The sequence below is a fragment of the Mytilus californianus genome, unplaced genomic scaffold (genome assembly GCF_021869535.1).
Source record: "Mytilus californianus isolate M0D057914Y unplaced genomic scaffold, xbMytCali1.0.p SCAF_1, whole genome shotgun sequence".
Taxonomy (NCBI): Eukaryota; Metazoa; Mollusca; class Bivalvia; order Mytilida; family Mytilidae; genus Mytilus; species Mytilus californianus.
Genome location: NW_026262581.1, coordinates 15,780,862 through 15,808,292, shown reverse-complemented (window position 1 = coordinate 15,808,292; position 27,431 = coordinate 15,780,862). Strand labels below are relative to the sequence as shown.

Genomic DNA, 27,431 nt, shown 5'->3' with positions numbered 1-27,431 from the left:
TTGCAGAGTAAGCTGGGTCAGTAGTGTAACAACACAAGAACAAACTCAAAACAATTCAGCCGGAAAGGTCCGACAGAATAGATCGGCACAAAACAAAAACAAAAATCAAAAAAAAATTATACAATAAAATTCAAACGGCAACTACACAAGGTACCGATCTAAGAGAACCCACAACCAACGAAAGTCAGCCCGAATCCAATAACAATAGCATTACCCTACCAATGTTTCTGCACCAGATGCGCATTTTGACAATAAATGTCTCTTCAATGATATCCGATGCCATAATATTTGAGAATCAAACACTTATTAAAAAATGCACAACTAATAAAAAAATCATGTCGTTCAAGACTAAAACACCAATCAGCTTGTTATATGGCATGGATAATTATCTATAATAAATAAAAGCCGTATGCTGACCTTGAAATGTCTTTTTGAAAGGCTAAAAACTGCAGTCTATAGCAATTTGTTTATGGAAGAAACAGAAGAAAACCTCGTCTTCAAACCTTTATTACAGTCTGATACATGCTTGTATTTTATAAATAAAATGTGAGTTCATGTTCATGTCGCACGAATCATCATCGCTGTAGCTTGAAGCGAATAATGGTAACCCCAGGATCCCCAATTGATACCAGATGCATATTCTGTGTGAGGTCCTCCCCAGTATAATCCATTTAAGTTAGAAGAATGACATTTACTGTACCACCAAGCACCTTTAAATTTCTCAGCACAATTGCTGGGCCAAACATCATTGTCCTGGTCATAAGTTGAGAAACTATGTCCATTCAGTCCTGTTAAGGCATCACCTGAAATTATAGTATGGCCTTTTCAGATTTGAGTCGGCGTATTGGAAAGTATGCAAAGAAATTAAAATAGCTTAAAACAATTTTCAAAATTCAAATCTTATTTCTGCATTACAATGGGTAGGAAACATTTAAAAATTTTATAGCTAATTCAGTCAAATGTATTTCTCGAACGAAACTGCATAGTTAATAGGATTTGAAATTTCCAATAGTAATAATAACAGGTCAGCTGGGCAGCCCGCCAACCACGATGATAAAGTACTGGTCGATGAGTCTAATACGAAGTAATGATGATTATAGCAAGCGTTATCATGACCACTGTTGTTATACAGTGAAATGGCGGTCCATTATCCAACACCACGGATACAGGCCCTCGGACGTCAGACGGCATAACACTCCCCCATCCATAATGGGTTTTGGAGTGTATGCTGGCGCGGACATTTACATCTAGACATTATGCAGACTGTACAGCGTTGAATTAGTTTCTGTCATCAAAAGTAGTATGTCGTTGAACCATCTATCAGAAGTCCAACATCGTAGATTGCGGGTAAAGTGGAGCTGACCAAGCACGTCCGTTCAGCTGTGATGACTAAGACGTGATCTGATGAATGAATATAGATTGTATCACCAGTACATGTACTTATAGGGACTGCTTATTTATAGGATATATGGCCGATCCATTCTCATATTTACTGAATGTTTTTTATTTGTGTACCTGTAATTCAACATCATTTTTTTCAAGTAACCATATCTATTCTTTTAATTTGTCCCCGTTCACACTAAAAGATGAAATTGCAATAACAAATTGTAAAAAGATAAAAACTAGGTGAAAAAAACCTTATTGCATACATTTATTATATCAATTTGAAGTGAATATAGATACATCCTAATTAAATAATCTTAATGTTAGAATTTAAATCAGACAGTCATCTTTTGAAAATGACCATGTTTTTCAAATCAAATGGGATATTCATAACACTTGAAAGCTATTTGCAATATGTGCTGTTCTTACAAGTAGCAAATTTTATTTTCATTAGGATGTTTTGTTCTTAAATGTTATAAACTTAATCAATATGTGAAAATATTATACTTTTCAGTTGGAATGAAATTCATATATTTGACTTTAAAAATTTCTTGAACTGTTTCAAATCATCTGGGATTTTCATAAAACTTGACAGCTATCTCCTTTTTATATTTTACTTAGAAATGGCAAAATCGGGTTTTCATGTAGATTTATTACTGTTAAATTTGTGCTTTAAAAGACGAAAATTTCAGTTTGGAATAAATAGACCTTTACATGTATACTCAATACAAACTATTCCTAAATACTACATCTTTTGCTTTATACTTTACATCAGATTTGATAATTTGAATTAAATACACATGGAATTTAAACTTTACTTGATAGGAAATAAATATTGTCACAAAAAATAGCTGAAATAGTTATTGTCCCAGTCGCATATGGACATGATGAATAAAATTGAGGTTGAGTCAATAGATCCTCCTCCCCAAAATAGTTTCTGCCCCGCCACTATTCTTAGAAAAAACAATTTCCCCCTCCCAAATATATACTGCAAAAAAAGTATTCGCCTGTCCCTTCCCTCAGATAAATATTGAACGGTCCCTAATAAAAAAAAGTCAATGTCACATGCACATCTAAGGTATCATAGAAATTTGCACCGGTCCCATGCTTTAATAAATTTTGACTGGTCCCTAATTGTACACTTCTAGTTTATTATATTTTGACAGTTGTTTTTGATCACGATACTGGTTGGACATGTTAGAGTTGTGATTAGATATTGCCTCGCCTCTGACGTACTAGTTGATGCGAGACTAAGGCAAGGCGCGTGCTGCTCTGTAATTTGGTTAACCAGGTGAAATGAGATTCAGAGGTTACCAATAGTACATACGTATGTGGAATATGAGAGGACAATTCAGCTGTACATGTACAGGTGTTCAGTATGACCCCGTTCACATTAGGACATTTAGATCGATTTAAACTAGATCGGTTCACTTTATATCGAGTTAAGGGCCAATGTGAACTCTTTGAATTGATCTTTAATCGGTCTAAACTAAAACACCAAAAGAGGTAGTTTAGTTTGAATCGATCTAAAGTGAACCGATCTGACTTTAAATGTGCAAAGATCGATTTAAACTAGTACAACAAATGGAAGTTTTTAACGACCTTGACTGGATATACATCCCTCGCACGGTCGGCTCGGTGCCCGAAGGCGTTTGGTGAGCGTTTAAATAATTTTGTGCCATCGGTCAGGAACAGGTGGAGGACGCCATTTTGGTAGGCCGCCATCTTGGTTTTGTGAGTTGTTTTGGTTTTTCTTTTGTTGACTATTTTGATGTTATGTCTTCACAACGGCTGCTTTCAGGGCCAGATTGGTCAGCTTGGCAGCCCGCTAACCTCGATGATGGAGTACTGGTAGATGAGTCTCGGACGTAGTATTAACGATGACAGGAAGCATTATCAGGACCAAAGTCGTGAGACAGTGAAATGGTGGTCCATCATCTAACATCTAGGATACAGCCCTCGGACGTCACTCGGCATACCACTCCCCCATCCATAATGGGTTTTGGAGTGTATGTTGACGCGGGAATTAGCCCTACGCGGATTATAGCCTAACGTAGTCTGTACAGCGTTGGATTGGTTTCTGTCATCGAAAGTAGTAAGTCGTTGTTCCATCTAACAGTAAACCCTCATCGAAGATAGCGGGTAAAGGAGAGCTGACCCAGCACGTCCGTTCAGTTGTAATGACTGAGACGTGACTGGATTGTAATGGATTTAAACTAGTACGATTGAATCGAAGCATGTATAGCCGCAAAACTACACGAGTAATAACATCCCTGTATATATCGGTGGTTCGTTGTTTAACCCATATTTCTCTGTTAACAGACTCTTGTGTACATGCAAGTATACACAAACGGAAAAAAGTTGTCTTCGTCGTAGCATAAACTTGCGAAATCTGTGTCGTCTTTTCTTCTGTTGATTTTTTTTTTAGGAACCGCAGCATTTCTCCATGTTGTAACTTCCTTGCTACAGTTTTTTATTTCAAAATTAATGAAACTGCAAGAACACCAGTATGAAAATTTGAACTTATTATTCAAGAAAAAAAATAACTTAATTCATTTTTTTTCAAGTGTGTGTTTTCAGTGTATCAACACATAAATTTGATTAATTATTTCTGTTTATACACAATGTTTACAGTTTTACGGGTAATTAGGTCAGATCGATCGATTGTATTTTTACTTGTGGTGTGAACGCAGTAGTTTAGATTAGACCGATAGAGATCATTATGATTAAAGATAATGTGATCGCTAACTGGTTTTATTTAGATCGATTCAAATTTAGATCGATTTAAAAAATGCTAGTGTGAACGAGATCTTAAAAGATATCTAATCGTGATTTCAATTCTAAGTATCAATTTTAACATATCGCTTCGCAGCGCAAGATTTATTTATATATTTAGTGAACTCTTCTTACCAGGGCCAATATACCAAACTTGTATTACTTGGGTTCAGTCATATTATTAGTGGTTGGTTTGCTATTATTCGCGATAGCTACATTATAATTTTCTTATGTAGTTAAGTACAGAAATAAAAAAAACATGCTCATGTAAAATATGAATTGAAAAAAAAATCTGTGGCTAAATACTGCTGAATATTAGTTATTATTATATTTTATCGGTGCCTCATGGATAAAATAATTTATTTCAAAATACCTGCATTTCCGGAAAATCCTTTGAGAAGCAGACGATACTTGTTTGGTTCACTGGACACACTGAAGTTCTTATACTCAGCATATTTTGACGTACCATTAAAATCAGCCAATTCTATTCTTAGGGCATGATTGGCTCCAGTTGTTAATTCGTGTATTACGTCATTACCTAGTACATAAAAGAGGAGTATCATACAATCAAATTCAGTTTATTTCTTTGCCGTTTAATATACACCACACTTGCATAAGCTGGGTTAAAAAGGGGCCCTCGTATCTGATAGTACTAATTTTAGAGAAAATATTATTCCTAAAGGACCAAACTTTAAATAAATTAAATGGCCTGGATAATAAAAAATAATACAATATCGATGGGCTATCCAAACAACAAGTCAAAGAAAGGCCTACAACCATAGCAAGTGGTTAAAGTTAAGCTTCAGCGTCGCAAAATAAAAAAAAATAATACAAACTAGGTAAGAAAACACTACATAGAAAACTAAAGATATAGTTATACAAATTGTATTAAAAACTCCCCCATGTTTCTCCTTATAAGTTAATATCCAGTGAAAAGTTTCATTCAGTGATGTCACGCAAACCATACTACAAACGGTTCATATTAGTGGTCATCGATGACACGGATATTCCCTACGTACCGATCAAATCATGCTGGCATTAGTACAGTTTACAAAGAAATGACTCCACCTGTACGTTGGAGACTACATTTTGACCTCTAGATATGTTTTTATTCTTTTTGTTGTAAGGCTGCTGTTTCGTCGACGTATACCCTGCATCTCGTTCTATTCATATCTTACATAGCTTGCGAAGACGAATGACAAGAAGCTAGCAGTATTCTTTTACTTATCATTCCACGATAAAGATGATGTCTACTCTTTGCGTATTGCAAAGTTTGGTGACATAATCACAAAAGCTGTTTTAAAAAGTTGTTGTATATATTGAATTACATCTAGAAATTGACAGTTTTATCGTTTAGAAAAAACAACTATATGACGAAAGATAAATTTAACTCCCCCATTAATGAGACTTTCAAGTTTTGTGTAGAAATATTCCAGCAGCATCTACCATTGAATTTATCGTTTGATACAATTTCCCAGGGCTTGCTTTTACTATCACGGCCTGCTAATCCAAAAGGTTCTTAATTGTAAATTTAACGGACTCAATTTCATGGATGTGTAAAGACCACTGTTGATTTCCACGTCACCGTGTCTAAGGCTAATATCATAGTAGTATTTAATAAACTGAAACTTATATTTTTGTTTCCTGGTTATAAATTTTTTATTTGTGTGTCTAAAATAGAGGCAAAAGATACCAAAGGGACATTCAAACTCATAAGTCCAAAATAAACTGACAACGTCATGGCTAAAAAAGAAAAAGACCATCAGGCAAACAACAGTTCACAAAACACAACATAGAAAACTGAAGACTGAGCAACACGAACCCCATCAAAAACTGGGGTGATTTCAGGTGCTCCGGAAGGGTAAGCAGATACTGCTCCACATGTGGCACCCGTCGATCATGTTAGTACAAACCCGGTAATTAGTCAAATTTGGTTGGTAACATTCGGGGAAAGAGGGACGGGATTGTAGTTACGACATATAACGAACATATCCGCTATCATACCATAACGGTCAACCAACTCGTGATGGCGTCCGTAAAATTTACGAAGGGATGACTTCAACTTGACCACTTGGAACTCTTGGTTTAACCCTCTATCAAGGAAATCATTATAGGAAACACAAGCCCTGGAATATTGTATCCACTGGTAGAGACAAATACTTCGTATGCAGGCGCTGCTGGAATGTTGCTACACAGAAATGGAAAGTTCACAATTTGGAAGCCGAAATCATCCCTTTTGTTGTAAAGTTTTGCTTTCAACCGGCCCTCATAGTCAATTTCTAGATGTAAGTCAAGATATGAGGCAGATTTAACTGTATCTGTTGTATCCTTTATCTCAAGTTCGATGGGTAGATGTGTTCAAAGTAGTCACCAAGTTTTGAGTTATCTAGTTAAAGAACATCATCTATATAGCGGAAAGTAAAGTTAAAGGATACTGCTAACTTCTTTCCTTTCTTCATAAGAAGCTCCTGTATGAAGTCAGCTTCCAATGAATAAAGGAACAAGTCGACAAGAAGAGGAGCACAGTTGGTTCCCATGGGAATGCCGATTGTTTGTTGAAAAACACGTCCTCCAAACGTAACACATGTGTGGTCAATGAAGAAATCAACCATCTTGATAATGTCAGTTTCAGAGTATTTTTTGTTTGAATCAGAGTGATTTTTTTACAAAGTACGATTTATCCCTCCTTAAGAAAAGAAACTTGTATCTACGTAAGCCATTCTTTTTAATGAAACAATGCAGGACCTCCTGTTACAATTTGTCTTTAAGTTTGGAAAAAAGTAAAATAACAAAAATACCGAACTCCAAGGAAAATTCAAATCGAAAAGTCCCTTATCAAATGGCAAAATCAAAAGCTCAAACACATCAAAAGAATGGAAAACAACAGTGATATTCCTGGCTTAGCACAGGCATTTCATTATTTCCTTATGTAGACAATGGTGGATTATACCTGGTTTTATAGCTAGCTAAATCTCTCACTTGAATGGGGAATAATTTTATAAAGTGAAGAAAAGTCAAATGTTTTAATTCTTTTGCAAGATGAAAGAGACTTAGATGTATGTACTCTAAAAGATCTTTGGAATGTTTGAATATATCCACACCTGATTCACGCCACCTCTAGCCTTTTAACTTTCACCTTGAAACAAAAAGGAGCCTTATTGTTTTTTGGGGTTGTTGGGTTTATGTCAAAATGAATATAAATAGTAATACTTTGGGAATAACTTCGTTCCGGGACATAACTTTGAGAATTAAATCAGACCATGTTTACATAACTTTTTTCGACAATGCGCCTTTGTGTAAACAATACCCCCTCCGACGACTTGGTCACACGAGCAATTGATAGTTGAAAAATTGACAAATTTATGGTTTTTCTACTTCCATCAATTGACATAAATTATCATCACACTTTACAGTTATCATAAAATCAAGATATCTCTGCAGTATTTTTGTAATTGACACAGCTTTTAAATAATGACGGAAATAATATAAATTGTTTCAATCTGCTAAATAATGCACCTTTTAAAAAACTTAATTATTTTCTTATTTGTTAGTTACACTATCATGCATTTACCTAACCAGTATTCTCCGAATGGTTGTCCAAATCCAGTTTTGTAATTCTGCCATTTTCTGAAGAAATTCACAGAACCATCAAATCTCTGCTGTATCACCTTAATTATATAAATGTATACAAGAAGTATAAGAGAATGTAATGCTGATCCATTTGTTATAATAAAACAATTTTGCATCCGATTTCTTAGTTTTGCAGAAGAATTGTCCTTCGAAATTTCTGAAATTCATTATGTTTTTTTATTACCAGTTGGCGCTTAAGGAAAAATATCATCACATAAAACGAATAACAGACACAGTTAAATCTTCAATAGAAACTAAAAAGTTTGACAAAAAACCAAATCAACTGTTTTTGATATGGAGGAACATTTCACTTACTTATTCAAGAGAATAACTAGTGCATATGGACAGTTTTCAAACGTGTATTCTATAACATGTATAAGCAGTGTGAACTATCATATATACATATAAATGTGTTAACATGATGTTTTCCTCTTTCAGTAATTTTTTGGACTTTAGTAAAAGCTGTACAGAAATACTGTTTAGTCAAGTTTTGATGCATATTTGTAAATAATTAGTGACAGCTATGTTTAGTACATAAACGTTCGTTAAAGTATATATCACTAATCATACGTAGTTTCCTGTCAAGTTTTCTAACATAGTTTTATATCTTGATGTGCTGCGTGGTTGTTAAATTTCGTATTGCTTTTGGTATTATACGGTGCGATTGCCTGTCAATATATGTCAGTTTTGGTTAGATGTCTTTGCCAGATATAGCCTAAAACTTGTTGATTTTACACCGAAGCTGTATCCTTAAATGCCAAAATATTGGCGATCTACGTCTAGCAAGCAATTCAAATCTAACCGGTGTTATGGAATGTCTCGAACTTGAACAGAAGAGCCGTTTCTTTGCTTTTAGTTTTATCCGTGTGTAGTTATTTCTATGTCATGAATTGATACACCATATTTTTAACTTTCTATTATGATCTAAAGACAAACTAACCGTCCAAATATGACCACTGGTATCTATTTTACAGTAGACTGAAACACCAGGTTGTAAGTTTGCAAATGGATAGATTTTATAAACCCCACAGCTTGTTATTGCTAGCTCTGCACATTCTCTTGGAAGCTCTAGTATAGCGTTAAATAGATAAATTAATTGGTTAAAGAATTCCGCTCAAACCGGTGCTAGGGTCCGTCTAAAACTTACCGTGAGGTGATAAAGATTTTTTTGCTTTGTGTTAAAGGCCTCATTGTGACTTTTAGATGAAGAACAGCAATAAAAGCGCTATTCCTTTGCTTTTTTGTGTGTGGTTTTGTTGTTCATGTACTGATTTTGTGTCGTGGACGGATACTCTATATCCTTTGTTTTTCTATTAAAAAAAAGAAAGTGTATGTTTAAATACAATTTAGTCCAGAAGGGTGAATTATGACATTCGCACATCCTACAGTAAGTATATTCATTTGTTATAAATGCATTTGATCGTTCCTGATGATGGTCAATCCAGGAAAGCGCTTCGGACGCACCAAATATAAACTCTTATTTTCATTTTGTAGCCCAAACACTTATTATAACTGTAAATGTAAAATATGCATTCAATATTGTTTAAAAGAGTCTTTACAGAAACATTAATTTTCATCATCAGATCATATTGATCAGGTAGGTATTTGTTTGAACAAATTATAGGATTTTGTACGTCATTGGTAAATCATTATTGTGTTCCTCGATCACTGTATATTACAACACAATATTTCAAAAGCGGGCAGTTATACATATTTGTATGGTCATCTACAGACACTTGTGATTTGCTAGAAATTGCATGTTATACTCTTTGCTCATTTAAACATTGTTTATGCATTATATTTTTCAATATCTTTATTTCAAGCGTTAGTGAGAACTTGTATTACCCATGAACTTCAAAAGTAGAACTCTATTTATAAAATGATAAACAATTTATAAAAAATGTGGGCATTATATATACACCTGGGAAGTCCTAGAAATTGTTGATATAGTGGAAATGCGTTGTTTTTTTTCTTCTTTTTAAGCTGACCAAATGAAAAAAAAACAATGGTTTCAAATATACACCTAAATGTATTAGGCTTTGGATCTTCAAATATTTCACTTTCGGGCATCACTGAAGACTCATGAATTGTCAAAATGAGGTAAAATTGATACAATTAATGTTATTAATGAAAAAAAAATCATTTAAAAATATGATACAAAAAAGTAAGTATTTTCATATTATAAGATGAATAATCAAATGATTAACATAATGTCGAATTTTTATCATTAACAAACCAAAATTAAAATAATTACGCTTACCTGCATTAGCAAAAATGCCATAAATAATGACAAAAACAGTCAACCTTAAAAAGAACATCATGTCACTAAAACAAAAGAGACCTTCTGTGTATGTACGTCGCAAATGTATCGTTTTAACAGCTTCCTCATATTTCCTTTGTGGGGAAATGTTTTTTATTGCACAATACATAATGCGTAATAAGTAATGTATCTGTCGCTAAGTACATAATTTTATTTCAAATACAAATTGCAAGGCTTTGCAATGGTTAGTCTCTATTGTTTTATGACAAGATAACAATATGATTATTTGTCGCCCATTATAACAGTTTATCATATACTTAGCATTAATATGATAGCTTTTGCATATGTGTAATGAACGGAAGTACACAAGCCATAATTTCCCACCCGGGCTGATAACCCATATCAGGGGCGTCTCGTGCAAAATACCCATAACAGTGACTCTCGTGCAAGTTACTTCCGGTATTTCCAGTATCGCATGTTTACTTTTCCATTGTGGCGTCAGATATTTTTTATTATGACGTCAACATTTTTCGGAAACTTTTGGGATGTCCAGTAACGGCGGACAAATAGCGATAAGGTTTATTGGATCCAGTGGTAAATCTGTTTGTACAGAACCAGCTGAAAAAAAGATGTTAACATGGCTAAATCCGATGATATAAATTTTCAAAATGATGCTAGTTTACAATTAGTACTTGCTAATAAATGCCATTGACAATTATGAATCATCTCATATAGTACAACATGTAGTAATAATGATCATAAAACTGTATATACTCTCTCCATTCTTCCAGCTTCCAAATTTTTAATGTTTCAAAATGCATCTATAGGAAATGGTACCATAATATATATGGAGGTAGTGATGCTATTGTTGGACAATTATAGTGTATTTGTTGGATTCATGATTTAACTTCTTTAAAAAATTTTGACTGTTTTAGTTATTTCAATTTTTTATTTGCCTTACATAAAACAATTGTCGGAAGTATATGATAAAGAGATTAATACATGGCCTTTTCCATATCGTCCCGGGTATCATCCCTCGACCAATATCAGCACCTCGACTACGTCTCGGGCTGATATGGGGGTCTCGGGATGATACCCGGGCCGATATGGAAAAGGCCATGTATTAATCTCTATATAACACTTATGCAATTATTACAAAAATCGAGTTGATTTTTAATCCAAAGGGGAAAATGTTTTATGCAAACGCAAAATGTATAAAAATGATAGCAAAACGAGTGTCTCACCGGATCCCTTCATTAATGTATCAACTACACAACAAAGGTATATTTTTCTATTCGAGATGTCATTGTGCTGCATAACTGATTATAACTTTTTAAGTTATTGACTGTCTCACCAGTATGTCTTCACTACATAGCACAGTAAAATTTTGTTATAAATAAAATCCTTTCTGTACCTGAAATAAAAGTTCCTTCATAAAATAAGTTCCAAACGGATGAAATATTCTGTGATATTATTTCCTTGGGAACAAATATTACAGACTTTGTTCCTAATAGAATAAAGGGTATAGAATATTCGTTGAAACAGGAACAGATATTATGGCATTGTTTATAAAAAAAAGTTACAAGGGGAATCTCTGTTAGGCGAAACAAATATACGTTGACAGAACTGTGTTGTAACTAAACATTACCACTTCAACCTGTTGAAATTGGCACTGAGACAATTAAATGTAGGACTATGAGAAAACAATATGATACTGAAGTGTATAAGCCTTGGTTACATTGTATTCATGCAAGTCGTTCACTTTGTAACGTGTCAAAAACATATTTGTAAAGCAAAATAAGCATACATTTTTCATTTAATAGATAAAAATTATAACATGTATGTCCTCTAGTTAACAATGACTTCCATTACATAATGTCAAATCTGCCACGTATGTAACATTGATTTTACAGTGGTATATTGATTTCCATGTCGACAGTATTTTGCACAAGTCTAATTAAGAAGTAGTTGAAGTACAAGTAAAAGTTTAAAACAAAGTACTATATTTTAGCATTCAATTCTAAATGTTAGAAATACATTTCAACAATTACTTCCAATTATTTAGAATGGATATAATTTTTTCAAAACATTTTGAAAGGACTAGGTGAATCAGCCATGTTAAGTAGTTAAATCTGTGGACTAAATGTCAAGTAATATTTTTTTCTCTTTAGTGTGTCATAAACTATTAGTTTTAGAACTGTAACGTATTCGGTCATAATAATGCAATGCGTTGTCATATTTGTTTTCAAAAGGTCCTTTCTGTTTGAGATTACGGTGACATTGTTATTTCAGACTGTAGTTATGACTATAAAAGATGCCAAATTAAAATAAAAGTCAAGTCGTAGATATAATGTTTTTTTCTGAATTGCTAGGTTCAAATATGCGGTATTTATTTTCGAAAATTATATCAGTTACATTTTTTCTATCATTATTCCGTACTCCATTATAACGAGGTAATAGGACATGCTGTTGCAATCTTTAATCTTTAAACATGAAACACATTAAAAATTTGTATGCGTTCAACCAAAGCGCTTTTCCGGATTAAAAGGTATCTAAAAACAATAATCAATTATATCTCAAGTTATGTTTGCCTGGGGGAGTTTGAATCTAAGTTTCTAAATAATTTAACAATTTATAAACGTAAATTTCAAGAAAGGTACATTATAAATGTCAGTACCGAAACACGAACTACTGAGCTTATGATACCCTCGGGAACTAATAGATTAACAGCAGTGGTAATGACTTAGTGCTATAAAAAAGAAAATGACACTATTATAATACTAAAGGGTCCGAAGCGCTTTGCTGGATTTATCTTAGGATATTCAAGAACGATGAAAGCCAAATATTTGAAAGCCAAGAATGTATTAATACCGAAACACGTGCAGTGCTATATGGGTCAAAGGGACATATAAATAATGACCAAACCTTTGCAATAGGACATGCTATTGTAATCTTTAATCTTTGAATATGGAACACATTATCCTCTTAACACATGATTTAAACAACATATAAAAGGCAACAATAGTTTAGCGATATACGAATCTCTTTAATCTATTTTGAATTTACTCACCACGATAAAGAAAACCCTTATGGAAACGCTTAAACTGGAATCGACACGAGGGGAAAACAAATGCTATGCATGCATCAATCCCCTTGCGAATATAGACTCAGTTAAAATGTAGCAATATTGAATAGGCCACAATCGCAAAAATAACAGATCGGACAGATATTCAAGTATCTAAAGCTATAAAACCGCAAAAACATGTCTTTTGTTAATTGAAACACATCATATCGGTCAACCAATTCGTGATTGTAACTCATGTAGTTTCGATTTCGGTCATTTATTATTCTAAACCTGCTTGAAAAGCTTTTGCGTTAGAACCACATTCTTTGATGAATTTCGTATAATGTGAACATGACAGCGTAACGTATCAATTGAAATGTAAGAACGCCAAACGCTAAGGCAGAGGTATGTTTCTAAACTAGGAAAGGGAAAGTTGACAATATGAAAACGGAATGATTCGAAATCGTTCACCTGCATGTGTCAATTTCAAGAAAAAGATGCAAATATGAAACAAAACTCCAGAGGCGAAATGTACAAAACCTTCAAGCAAGCCTTCTATTTCCGTTAGTAATCTTAATGTCAAGATAGCTAATACATATATATAAGATATATATAAGCTGGGAGTACTTGTTGAAAAGTGGATTACTGAGTGACAGGGCATAATTATATCTGAAGGTGAAATAACAGAAATTGGCATATGCTTTTATATCAACCAGGCACTGATTATATATCTTGATATTTTCCTCGATATTGACACATATGGACGACTTCAAACTAGAATATATAAAAAAAACTTAATAATTTCAACGTTCAATTGTCAACTTTACATTTCGCAACATTAACATACCCTTTGCTTCATAGGATGACATTTACATACCTAAATTGATACGCCACATTCTTCCATGTTATGCTATACAGACTTCATCGGCCGGCCTAGGGGTATACTCCCTACACCAAAATAGCTCCGACATAGTTATGAGGAAGATTGATTAGTTCGACACTACATTTATGTACGGTCCTCATCATGAACTGGTTGACCGATACGGTATATCTGTATTAACTCACTAGTTAAATCTTTTCGCAGTATAAGATCTTCCGATACAAGAATAGTCGACTTATATGTAATTTTACGGATATTGTCTTTTTCCCGATTGTGACATTTGGACTGAGTTTGGATTCGCATGTGTGGTATAGCATGCATAACAGGAGACACTTACCCTGTTGACGCACCTGGAATCGCTCCGTTTGGAGTTCCCTGGGTTTTGCATAACCTCTATTTGTCTTCTCTATTGATTTATGAGATTTGAACATCGATAATTATAATGTTCTGTTGCCATAATGTACAGACAAATTAACAAGAAAAATATGCAGCAAAGTAACCCGTTAAAATCAAAATACGGATTTATCAATGAACTTTGGTATAAAGATGAACAAAAATTATTGGGAGACCGTAACTCAGCCTATCGAAAAATTTAATCTGGCACTGCGTGGATTAATGTGATTTTGTGCTGGTGTCGAAGATTGTGCCAGCTTGTGCAACAACGTCCCCTCAATGAAGTCATAACGCACAATAACATCCATTTTACTGAAACTACAGGAAAGGGAATCATTTATAAATAAACTCATCATAGCTTAAAAGAGAGGGACGAAAGATACCAGAGGGACAGTCAAACTCATAGACCGAAAACAAACTGACAACGCCATGGCCAAAAATTAAAAGACAAACAAACAAATAATAGTACAAATGACACAACATAACATTAAAATGTTGTACGACAGACGCGCGTTTCGTTTACAAAAGATTCACCAGTGACGCTCAAAGAGCATTGAGTACCAACAATTCAGAAAGGTTTTGCCAAATACAGCTTTACTATTCCTGGGGTAAAAATCCTTAGTATTTTGAAAAATTCAAAGTTTACAATTATGACCATAGGAATGATAATTCATGTCAACAGATATTTTGTCACTACAATAATCTTAATATTTCGGAAAGTAGTACAAGTATGTTTAATTGTAAACAACATACATAGAATATTACCAGAACGTGTGTACATGAAGACAAATTGAGACAATTGTATTTTACATTTTCATTTATTTTCTTACTAACAATCTAAACACAATCATCTAATTTTTCATCTAGCTTTGACTATGTTTTGTGATTTTAGAAAACACAAAATGCATCACATCAAACTTTAATTTAGGACTTTGGTGAACCTCTTACATATTAACATTGGTATTACAATAAGAAGATAGGTAAAACATACCAATAATTGTATTCACAAAATTATGATCAGTTAGAATGTATTAAGTCTTGAAGTCTTGTAACAAATTGTAATATTAACAAGTAAGCACTAAATTATGGCATTCAAAATAACATGATACGTACATGAGTGAGAATAACAAATAATACCCGTTTGATTAGAGAGTAATTGCCATTTACAAACAAAAAGACATGTTTTTAAACATTTTGGAAAAAATTAAAGAAGAAAAACAGTTGGAAATACTTTAAGTTCATGAAAGCAAATTGATTTTAAAAAGTATGGTATTTTTTTTTATATCAAAACATGTATTCATTTTCGATTATTCCAAACCTTCCTGTAGTATATAAAAAAGACTATGTTCTCTGCAAAATTATACGTTTATAGTAATACAGCAACATTGTAGTTGTCTAAATTTTCATTTTTGACTTCTAAGTCCCCGCACTATCAACATATCATATATTCTATCATGTCGCCAGTCTCTGGGTAAGCACCTGAGTCAAAAGAAATATTAAATACTATAGATGTTTAAGTTGTACTCTGGTACTTGTATTCCCAACATGGCAAGATGACAAAACTTGTATTGGAAGACGAAAAAAAATAAAATGTTTTTAATGATATGCTTAGTTTATAGTTAAATACCCTGCCTGATGATTCATACACCCATTACACTACTTAGCTCTTGTTTTGGTGGTTTTGAAGGGACAAGAGCTGCCAAATGTTTTCTCATTGACTTTATTGAAACTCTCAAATAAATATAACTGTATATACTTAAATATCATTTAACGTACTTCAGAACGACAAAAGTAATAGAAAACAATACGAAAATGCTAGAATCGTTATAAAGTATCAAATTTCGTATGTTTTTCAAACTGGACGCCATTTTACTAACCATCGACATGTCTCACGAAAACTTGAGGGGCTTTTAAGACCCTGTTATCAATATAAAAATAAACATGTATGGGTTTTGCTTATAGTTAAAGGCCGTACGGTGACCTATAGTTGTTAATTTCTTTGTCATTTGGTCTACTGTGGAGAGTTGTCTCATTGGCAATCATACCACATCTTTTTATATAGACTTGTAAATATGTCCAGTTTGACTTGATTTAATTTCATTGATAAAAATATTAAAATTATAAATGTACTCATAATCTATATGACATTCTTCATTCTTTTTAATAAGTTCGATTTTTAAATATTTTGACCTCGAGCATCACTAAAGAGACATTTTTTGTCAAAATGCCGATCTGGGGCAGTAAAATTGGTTAATGTCGTTACTATAATAGAATGATTTTTTGCGGGTTGAATCAATCAATCAAATCGGTCTTCCTGTTTTAATATTCCATAGTTTCATTTTTCAAAGAGAGGTGAAAGATACCAAAGGAATATTCAAACTCATAAGTTGAAAGTAAACTGACAACGCCATGGCAAAAACGAAAAAGACAAAAAAGACAAAAAATAAAGTATAAAAATGACAACACAGAAATCTACAGACTGAGGAACACGATCCCCACGAAAAACCGGGGTTTGATCGCAGGTGTTACGGAAGGGTAACTGACATTCGTTTCAACAACTAGACATACACATTTTGGGACCCTTTATAGCTTGCTGTTCGATGTGAGCCAAGGCTCCGTGTTGAAGGCCGTACTTTGACCAATAATTGTTTACTTTTTACACATTGCGACTTGGATGGAGAGATGTCTCATTGGCACTCATACCACATCTTCTTATTTCTATATACACAACCAATTTCCATCAAAGGTAAAATCAATGGTTGCATAAATACGGATTCAAATATGAACGGGAGGTTTGGCTAGCCATAATACCAGGTTCAACCCACCATTTTTTCTTAAATTGTCCTGTACCAAGTCAGGAATATGGCAGTTGTTATCAAATAGTTCGTTTCTATGTATGTTGGCGGTTTTTTTTGTTGCACTTCAGTGCTTCTGCTGTTCCTTTGTTTTCCTCTTATAGTTGATGTGTATCCCTCGGTTTTAGTTTGTAACCCGGATTTGTTTTCTCTCAATCGATTTATGACTTTTGAACAGTATAGTACTGTTGCCATTATTGACCCTTATGCACATAATACATCAGCAATGCTTTGAGCTTATTTTGACATAATTAAACGAAACAAACTGACAATCGCGAAATATTATTTCAACATTCCGCTTTAATAAAATTAATGTTTGAAACAAACAGAAACATGATTCATTTTTTTTGTTTTGATCTCAGCTAATACCTCTTTACGAATATTAATTATAAAATTTATCAAATTAGGTCTATTTATTTCTCAACAGCTTTAATTAAACAATGCAAAGTCAAAATTTAAAAAAAATGCGTTATTTTGACAGGTTATAATTAACCCACTAATCTAATTTAGTATTAATCATTTTTTATGTCTGTTTGAAACCTATGATTGGAAGGAATTGGTAATACTGAAAACAATTGTATGTCAGCATAATTACAAAAACGGAAATTGATTGGTTTCAAACTTTGAGTCAGACATCGAAAAATATAAATAAGTAAAAATTGTGTGATTGAGCTAAGAAAATAATGTTTAAGTGTACTAGGTGAATGGATGACCAAATTACTGGATTTCCCGCCTTTCTTTTATGAAAGTTTTCCCTGACACCTTTTTGATACGTGTTCGGGTGATGAAAACTTTTAAATAACAATTAGCTAAAAGGATGATAGAGCAGATTGTTACCCAGAGAAAACGTTGTCAACCGAGGCGAATGGAAAAAAGTCAAGTTACTTTTTGTCACAGGATGAATTTTACTAGAAAAGGTTGTGGACAAACCAGCCAAAAATTACACGAATAAGACTTGGTGTGTGAATGTGTCCTTTAATTACAGAAATGTTCGATGCGGTATGCAATGATTTTGTCATATTATAAGGATATATATATATTGTCAAGTAAAAAAAACCAACTGCCATATTCCTAACTTGGTACAGGACATTTTAAGAAAAAATGGTGGGTTGGACCTGGTTTTATGGCTAGCCAAACCTCCCACTTATATGTCAATGTTAAAAATACCGCTAAAATGGCAACATTACATGACAGGAATGCAGTGCAAATAAACGCAAGAACACTCAGGACAAAGAAACACATACATAAATAATATAATAGTACATTACAACATGTAAACCACAAAATAATAACGGACACCTCCAATGAATCCACGACAACACACCAGGACACCACAAACGAATTATAATCTGTGCGTCACACGCATGTATCAACGCTACAAATAGTGACGTATTTTTTGTGACGTTTATATTATCACAGGTAAATTTCTAAAAATAGAATAGATTTGTTTTATTGTAGACATGTATAAGAATATAAGATTGAGTTTGTAATGGTGTTATTTTATGTATTTTCTTACCATGACAAGAATATTAAAACGGAGTTGTGTTTTTAATGGTGTTATTATTGGTATTTTCTAACGGTTTTATTCGAAATCAAAACTGTGTATAAACATAAAAATCCTGTGCATTTAGTTGCTTTAAACTAAAAATTATATAAATGAAATAGTTGATTAATTGTTTTAACTTTTACATACATATAGAAAATAAAAATAAAATAACTGTAATATAAGGCAAGTTCATGTAAGACCAAACAGTAAAGACACGTGAAAACAAACAACACAAAACACAAACACTGTAGACGAACTACGAGTAACTCGACTATACTGACAAATAGACATATGTGAAATGTACCGAAAATACAGAATTCAAACCACAAACGATAAGACATAACACAATATCTAACCAGACTTACGAAAGAAACATCATAACTAAATACATGAATGTTGGATGTATAAATACCGAGACACGTCGTATCGCAATGCGAATTCACATTCGGCAAAACAGTCATATTCGGGAATAGACGACATAGATTGGTAAACCACAATCTAAGACGTGGTAAAAATGTCGTTAGTTAGTTTAGACACAGACACATCGTATAAATCAACCAATTCGTGACGGTGTCCATAAAATTTACGGAGTGTCATTTTTAATCTTTCATCCTTATATCTCTGTTGGAACAGTTTCTGTGTAAGGAGCACACTCCTGTATATGATTTGATTTGATTTTTTGGTGTTTTAACGCCACTTTTAAGCACCGCTTTTGGGCTATTTCGTGGCGGCCAGTTTTTATTGGTGGAGGAAGCCGGAGTGCCCGGAGAAAACCACCGACCTTCGATAGGAAAACTGACAATCCTAGTCAATTAAGATTGGAGTCGAGTGCACCCGCACGAGCGGGGTTCGAACTCACAACCTGACTGGCTAGTGATTACAGTAGTAACTACTTAGACCACTCGGCCACCGAGGCCCCCTCCTGTATATGAAGTCCGTATAGTGTGAACATGCACGAGCATAACGTATCAACTGAGATATGTAAATACCATATGAGGGGGCATAGGGTATGTTACTGCTGAGAAACGGGAAATTGATAATTGAGAAGTTGAATTATCCCGTTTGTCATAGATTTTAGTGTGAAGTCGTCCATCTGTGTCAATATTGAGGAAAAGATCAAGGTATGAAGCAGTTAGTATCACTAGTATCCTTAATTTCAAGTTCACAGGGATATATCAGATGTAAAGTACTGACTAAAATATGGGTTATTCAGTGATAGGACATCATCAATATATCTGAAAGTAAAATTAAAGAATTTTTGCAAGGTGCTTTTTATTTTTGTCTTTTAGAAGATTCTGAATGAATTCTGCTTGATACGAATACAAAAAAAATCGGCCAGTAGGGATGCACAATAAGTACCCATTGGAATACCGACTGTCTGTTGAAATATCAATCCTCCAAACTCATCAAATATATTGTCGATCAAAAAGTCTAGCATTTTGATAATACCATCTCAGTGTATTTTCTGAAACATCTTTTTTTTTATTCTTAAACCGCCAATCCTTGTACGAAGTTAGGAATATGACAATTGTTTTCCTTTCTTTCCGTTGGTTGATACAGTCGAGCATATGATTTTTTTCAGGTTTTACGGACTTCCCCCGTTTTGAATTTACGTTAGAGTTCAGTATAATGTTAATACGTTTTTACATAGGTACTGAAGTTATGATACAACACGTACTTGATCTAAGCAAAATAATTACTAGCAGTGATCTCAAAATGGTTCATGACAACTTCGTCAACGTTGGGGTAAGACAAATACTAGCATCTGATTCAAATCATTTACTTACAACTATATAAAATATTATGAGGATGACGAAACAGTGAAATATGTAATAGTTTTCAGGTTTAATAAATTTGCCAACTGATTTTTGTTTATAAATATAATAAACAATTTTCAAGATTGCATTTTAAATATATTTTTTTCAGTGTCAGAAAGAACCTGAAGACGTTTATAGGTCCCTAATGGTGCATTTTCCGGAATGGTTTTTCGTTAGTACATTTGAGAAAAACTGTCATCTTGTTGAAAAGACTCCGATTCATCATTTTTCCTTTCAATTTTTACTGAAATTAATTGAGTTGTGTCATTGAGGATAAAAACCTAGCAGTATTCTCTTTAACACACCTCCGAGTGTCAACAAGATTGATGCTGTTTTTCCGGGACGAACCGGGTCAAGTGCTAATGACGAAATTGAACTCTAAATAAATGTAGCTCGTTCCAAAATCAGCACCTTTAAGATCATCAGCGAAAACAATAAATGGTCCTAGAATGATAAAATAAACCAGAGTTTATCCATCGCGACCCAATGGAATGTGTAATATTTAATTGACTCTTGAACCATTGCTTTTGTCAATAATATAATTGATGATTTTTACAGGAAAAACTTTATTATTGATTGGACAGGGTCCATCTGACCTCCCATTTAGATAGTATTGTAGCCAAAGCTACCAAACCTTATCAAGACTATAGGTTCGTCCGTCCGGAAATCTATAATACTAAAATAACGAAGTCCAATTTGTTAGCCGTCATGACGTAAAAACGACGAATCATAGAATTCAACTTTATATATACTGTAACTAATATAGAACAATAATGTAGATTGAAAATTACAACATTCCAGGCCCTTTTGTTTTCCACACAATTAATAATACCATTAATTTACAAGTTCCGGGTCGAATCCGATACCGATATCAATAGTATATGTCATATGTAGTTTCCCGTTGTAGTATGTGTGTATGTTGTGTATTTTCCTCCTTTAATAGGAACACCACCATGGGTTATTGTGTTAAGGGGACATAAAACGCGCTGTATTGGTACAGATTTAATGTCGGCATTTGTCTACCCAATTTGCCAGCCTGGACGTGGCGGGTCTTACTATCAGAAAGTTAACCTCCCCGAACAATAAGTGCAATGCAATAAAACATATGAACACACACTCACCTGATTCACTCATCCTCGGCAAGATATAAAAAATGCAAAATATAAAAATTAGTAAGAAAACCAGGACGGGTTCAAACTAAAAGATTTTGAAGGTGCAGAGAAAACTGTGCACCTTATAATCAGCATGCCTTTATCAGATGACAATACGAATACTTAAAATCCGTGCTTAAAATAAGCGTAGGTACTTTAATTCTGTCACGGACCCGCGATGTCGCGGGTGTGTTCTAGTATATATGTATGACAAAAAAACTGTTGTTTATCTTTTTAAATCTGATGATTTGATCTCCAATTTGTTTTAGAGATACTTATTTGCATGCTACATGAACAAATAAAAATCAATACTTACCAAAATCTACGAAGAACCTTATTGCTGCCTTCATTATGCTGTCGCCAGTAAATCCCTTCGACAATGATTCCTTAATTACTTCATTAGAAAATGTATATGTCCCTAAAATGAAGTATCACATTGTCTCAATTTTGTCTACTCAAAGAAAACATAGTGTCTAAAAAAGAAAATTTAATTCTGTTTCTTAATTCACGTTCAAAATCATCGTCATTTGTTCAAAAGATTAAATAATATGCTATCTTGCCAAAATAAGCGAATAAAGACGTCCTCAAAAAGGAGATAACGTATACTTAACTTGTGAGATATCTGTTCTATCTCACATATATTCAATGCTGTTGTACTGTTGATATATGTTACAGTAAATTTGTATAATAAGGGATTATGTAGAATAAATCACTGGTAACTTTAGTGATTATAAATAATTACTAAAATTTTCAGGAATTATGCAGAATCACTAGATAAAATGTCAGGAATCATACATAATAACTGGAACGAAGAGACAGTGAGTAAAAGTGAAATAATATATCTTAAACATCTTAAGAAACATAAATATTAAAATCTTAAAGCACAATATTCTGATGCAAATCATTTATTTTACAAACTGTATTGAAAACTTGGATGACACCTGATGACGAACATTTGCTCTGCTTTTTGTGGGTTTTATTTTGCAATGAGAAACACTTTTTAAAAAACTGGTCCTTCGTATATTGAATCTGATTTTATAGTGCAAGTTGAAGAGAAATAAAGTGTTCATTAGAAACATCTGAAGGTGCTAAAAAAAGTGAATCAGACACCTCAAATTGATTCCTTGTATCATATGTATAGGATTTGAGCAAACTTTCATGTTTCGTAGTTAGGCATTATCTTTTCAACCCACCTTTCACAAACGACCGCCTTTATATTTTCCCCCGATCTACATGCGGAATCGGTATAAAAACATTACAGCCAATGTTGGCCTACCCAAAAATTGTGTTCAATTTGTCAAACATGCATTCTGTTTGTTTTTCTGTACGTAGTTTGAATTTTTAATTCCTTGTTCGTCTGAACATTCATGAAAACAAAAACTAGATCTTCAATAACTTTCATCGTCTTTATTTTCCAGAAAATCACATGACCTGTTCATTTATATTCAGAACATGGACATACATTTGACTCTGTTTTTGGCAAAAAATACTAGTCGACATGGCATACATGTACAATTATCGGTCATTTAAAAAGTTGGTATTATCAATTTCAATTTCAAATGCTTTTCAGTTTATGAGTTAATGTGGTTCAATACAATTAAATAGAATATCAATGCAAAAACTGTTCACTTTATATTCGAAAAATGGACAAAGAATGAAGACTGATCACTTAAACCATAAATGGGTAGGAAATACAGATGATTTATTTGTCTATATTTAATTGATTTTTTATCAAACTAAGGATCTTTCATTTTTATTATTGATAATCACTGAAATTATTTCAGGGAATTTGTAGAATAATTTTTTAAATTTTCAGTGATTATGTAAAATCAGTGGTCATTTTCAGGGATTATTTATGATCACTAATGATTTTAGTGATTATGCAAAATCCATGAAAAATCAGGAATTCTACATAATCCCCGATTATACAAATTCACTGTGACATATATACGTCCAATACTTACATTTAATACAATTTATTTATAACTAATGTGGCTTATCTCTGCGTCTCTTATTGATTTATTGATTGGTGTTTACCTCACGCTGCTGCAACACGAAAAGGCTATATCGCGGCGAGAGCTAATTCAAATATTTTTACAAGGTACTTTTTAAAATCAGACAAAAGGTCCTTTAGTATACTGAAAATCAAGTTTAAATCAAGAATACTTATTTACAAATAAAATTCAACACTAAGACAAATAAAACAAATAATTTTATACTGAAACAGCAAACTAATTTATATTTTATAATGTATTCTAATTTCATTTAAAATTGAAAAAAAAACAAATTATGTACTAATGGAATACTATCAAATAAATCATACATATTATTGACATCAAAATGCTTCATACAAATATTACCAAAGTCAATACATTCAACTAAAACATGTGTAATAGTATACTTGCAATCGCAAGGTATACATTGTGGTAGAATTTCATCTTTTAGAAGATACTCGTGTGTTATTCTAGTACGATCGATACGGCATCTAGAAATAATACGCTGATCTTTCCTACATATAAAATTTTCAATAAGTTATAGTTGTGCCCCTCTTCTTGCCGACTTGTTTCTTTATTATTATGAGGCTGACTTCATACAGGAACTTCTTAGGAAGAAAGATAAGAAGTTAGCAATATCCTTTAACTTTACGTTCCGCTATATAGATGATGTTCTCTCACTAAATAATACAAAATTTGGTGACTATGTTGAACGAATCTATCCCATCGAACTAGAGATAACGGATACTACAGATACTACAGTTAAGTCTGCCTCATATCTTGAATTACATCTAGAAATTGACAATGAGGGTCGGTTGAAAACAAAACTTTACGACAAAAGAGATGATTTCAGCTTCCCAATTGTGGACTTTCCATTTCTATGTAGCAACATTCCAGCAGCGCCTGCATACGGAGTATGAATCTCCCAATTGATACGATATTCCCGGGCTTGTATTTCCTATCATGATTTCCTTGATAGAGGATTGCTGCTCACAAGGAAGCTATTAAACCAAGAGTTCCAAATGGTAGAGTTGAAATCATCCCTTCGTAAATTTTACGGACGCCATCACGAGTTGGTTGACCGTTATGGAATAACCGTTTCACAGATGATATCGGATATGTTCCTTATGTCGTAACTACAATACCCTACCCTTTTCACGAATGTGACCTACCGAATAAGACTATTTACCGGATTTGTAATAACATAAGCAACACGACGGGTGCCTCATGTGTAGCAGGATCTGCTTACCCTTCTGGAGCACCTGAGATCACCCCCAGTTTTTGGTGGGGTTCGTGTTGCTTAGTCTTTAGTTTTCTATGTTGTGTCATCTGTACTATTATTTGTCTGTTTGTCTTTTTATTTTTGGCCATGGCGTTGTCAGTTTGTTTTCGATCTATGAGTTTGACTGTCCCTCTGGTATCTTTCGTCCTTCTTTTATAGCATAATATGAAGGGGTCTTTGTATTTGAATTTGATTGCAAACTAGAGGTTAAATATATCTGGATTCCTAGTTTACGAAGCTTGGGTGTTTTTCAAGAAACTCTCATACATCTGACTAAAACAAGGAAAATTAAATATGTACACCCTTAATTGCAAATTCTTGTATACAGTGAAGCAATAATTCATGTCGCAATTTAATTACTCAAAAAGGAACCTTTTTTATACAGCTTCATAATTCAAAAGTATTAAACAATAGTTGTTTTATTAAGTCGTCTATTTTAGTACTATAAAGAATGTTAAGTGTATGGAACTTGCCTTTCATGGATGACAGCTCTGCAGTTCTCTATACGTGCAAAGAGCATATTTTGTATTTGACATATGCACATATTTCGAAAACATTTCCTTTTGACTATATATGCTAGGTATGTACTATCATTAGATAAATAAGTCAGGTGAAACATTTAATAACGGACAAAAAAATAATTGTTCAAGGATCCGAAAGTTTAGGTTAAAATTGAAAACGGATATGACGTATTGATTCATGACGCAAAATCCAAACCCGCCATTGACGAAACTAAAAGTAAAGGAACAGCAATACCTTGAACACGGGACATACTTCACTTTAAATTCAAAATGGTTCTTTACATCGTTTTTAAAGAAATTCGTTTGTTGGATATCGATCATACTACATCTATCCATTAAAGAACACAGATGCAGGGTTTAAAAACAAATTACAGAACACGAAATGTAATTAATATTTTGCCTGACAATCTCCTTGTAAAACTGTAGACATTATAACAACCACGAAACATAACACGATATTTGTAAGAAAACTTCAAAAGAAAAATGTATGAATAAATAAAATATATTGATTCAATAATTCAATTTTAATCATGTAAAGTTTTAAAATCTACCTCTTGGTCTCCGCGCATTTATTAAAATGCTTCGTCGACAAATGTAATCTAACTTCTCTTGTTGCACTCCACAACTTGGCTTGTGAAGTCTTGCAACTTCATATATTGTCCATTTGATTTCTAGAAAAGAAAACTAATAGTTTCATTTCGTTGAACATAATTTTAAAATAGTCTTTGGTGGTGGATATATCTGGAAAAGTACACAAATATAAACTATATATAAACAAAGAATAAAACCGATGTGAATGACATAAAAAGGCCAAGAATGTTTTATGAGATGATTCACAAGAAAAAGGATCTTGGGTTTAAATTATTCGTGCCAAAAGAAAATTTGCCATGATGAGATAGGACTACCTTGTTTAGTTCAGTAGTCACTGATATAATTTAAAACATACCTTTCTGAAGTTATCTGCCTACATATTTATCAATTAAGATGGGTACAAAAAAGCGCTTCGAATGTATCAAAATTTATAGCAGGTTATTTCTACTTTCTAGCACTGAGTCGATAATCAACTCCGAGGTAAACTTTTTGAGTTTGTAAGTTCCTGATGAAGGTATATTCAGAAAAGCCTTCTTGATAGAGGTATATTCAGAAAAGCGTTTCTTATGACGGTATATTCAGAGAAACTTTTCTAATGCCGGTATATTCAGAAGAGCGTTTCTAGTGGGTATATTCAGAAATTAAAGCATTTCTAATGACGGTATATTTTCAGAAAAGCGTTTCTAATGACGGTATATTCAGAAAAGCGATTCTAATGACGGTATGCTCAGACAAGCGCTATGCACTATTTATAACGTGTAATTTTAAACTTTAGGTGATATATTTAACCATTTGTAAGCAGCAATCCTTCTGATAATTTTGATCTTGCAACAATAAAAACAATATAAGATAATTGAAAAAAAAAACAATTGCGTAAAGAACAATTGAAGGTCTTACAATCCTTGAATTTACATTTGTTGATAGAAAATATAGTTGAAAAAATTTTCTCCAGCTATAGGGTTTATGACTATGGACTATAGGCGTTCCTGGTGCATGTGGGTATAGATGTGCGATACGGACGCAAGAGGTGTTTACAGTGTTATTTTCATGTTGTTTACCCTTGTATTTATTGCTTACTTAATTTGTACTTTATCAAGAAAGAGTATACTATATACTGTATGTACTATCAACTACGAAAATATTCTGTTGACGTCTTTGTCATATTTACCATCAACTACAATAACCTTTTTAATGTCGTCTTTGTTAGATTTATTTGTATATTGTTTTGAATTTTTTAGTCAGTTGTGTTCTATGACTGTGATGTATGTTTACACAGTTCTGGCTGTCGG

The 27,431-nt window shown here is 33.2% G+C and overlaps 1 protein-coding gene and 1 long non-coding RNA gene across 2 annotated transcripts; both read right to left on the bottom strand.

The window, feature by feature from the left end:
• Positions 1-491: 491 nt before the first annotated feature.
• On the bottom strand, positions 492-10,663 carry LOC127710845 (ficolin-2-like). The gene is made up of 5 exons (XM_052216834.1): positions 10,049-10,663; positions 8,729-8,856; positions 7,730-7,826; positions 4,532-4,696; positions 492-803 (listed from the first exon to the last, which is right to left on the bottom strand). Exons 1-5 carry the CDS (start codon positions 10,215-10,217, stop codon positions 559-561), a joined length of 804 nt encoding a protein of 267 aa, XP_052072794.1. The 5' UTR covers positions 10,218-10,663; the 3' UTR covers positions 492-558.
• A 4,521-nt stretch (positions 10,664-15,184) lies between these two features.
• LOC127711510 (uncharacterized) lies at positions 15,185-26,501 on the bottom strand. The gene is made up of 3 exons (XR_007986784.1): positions 26,103-26,501; positions 22,071-22,172; positions 15,185-15,864 (listed from the first exon to the last, which is right to left on the bottom strand). It is a non-coding gene; the product is annotated as an uncharacterized LOC127711510 (long non-coding RNA).
• Positions 26,502-27,431: the final 930 nt, after the last annotated feature.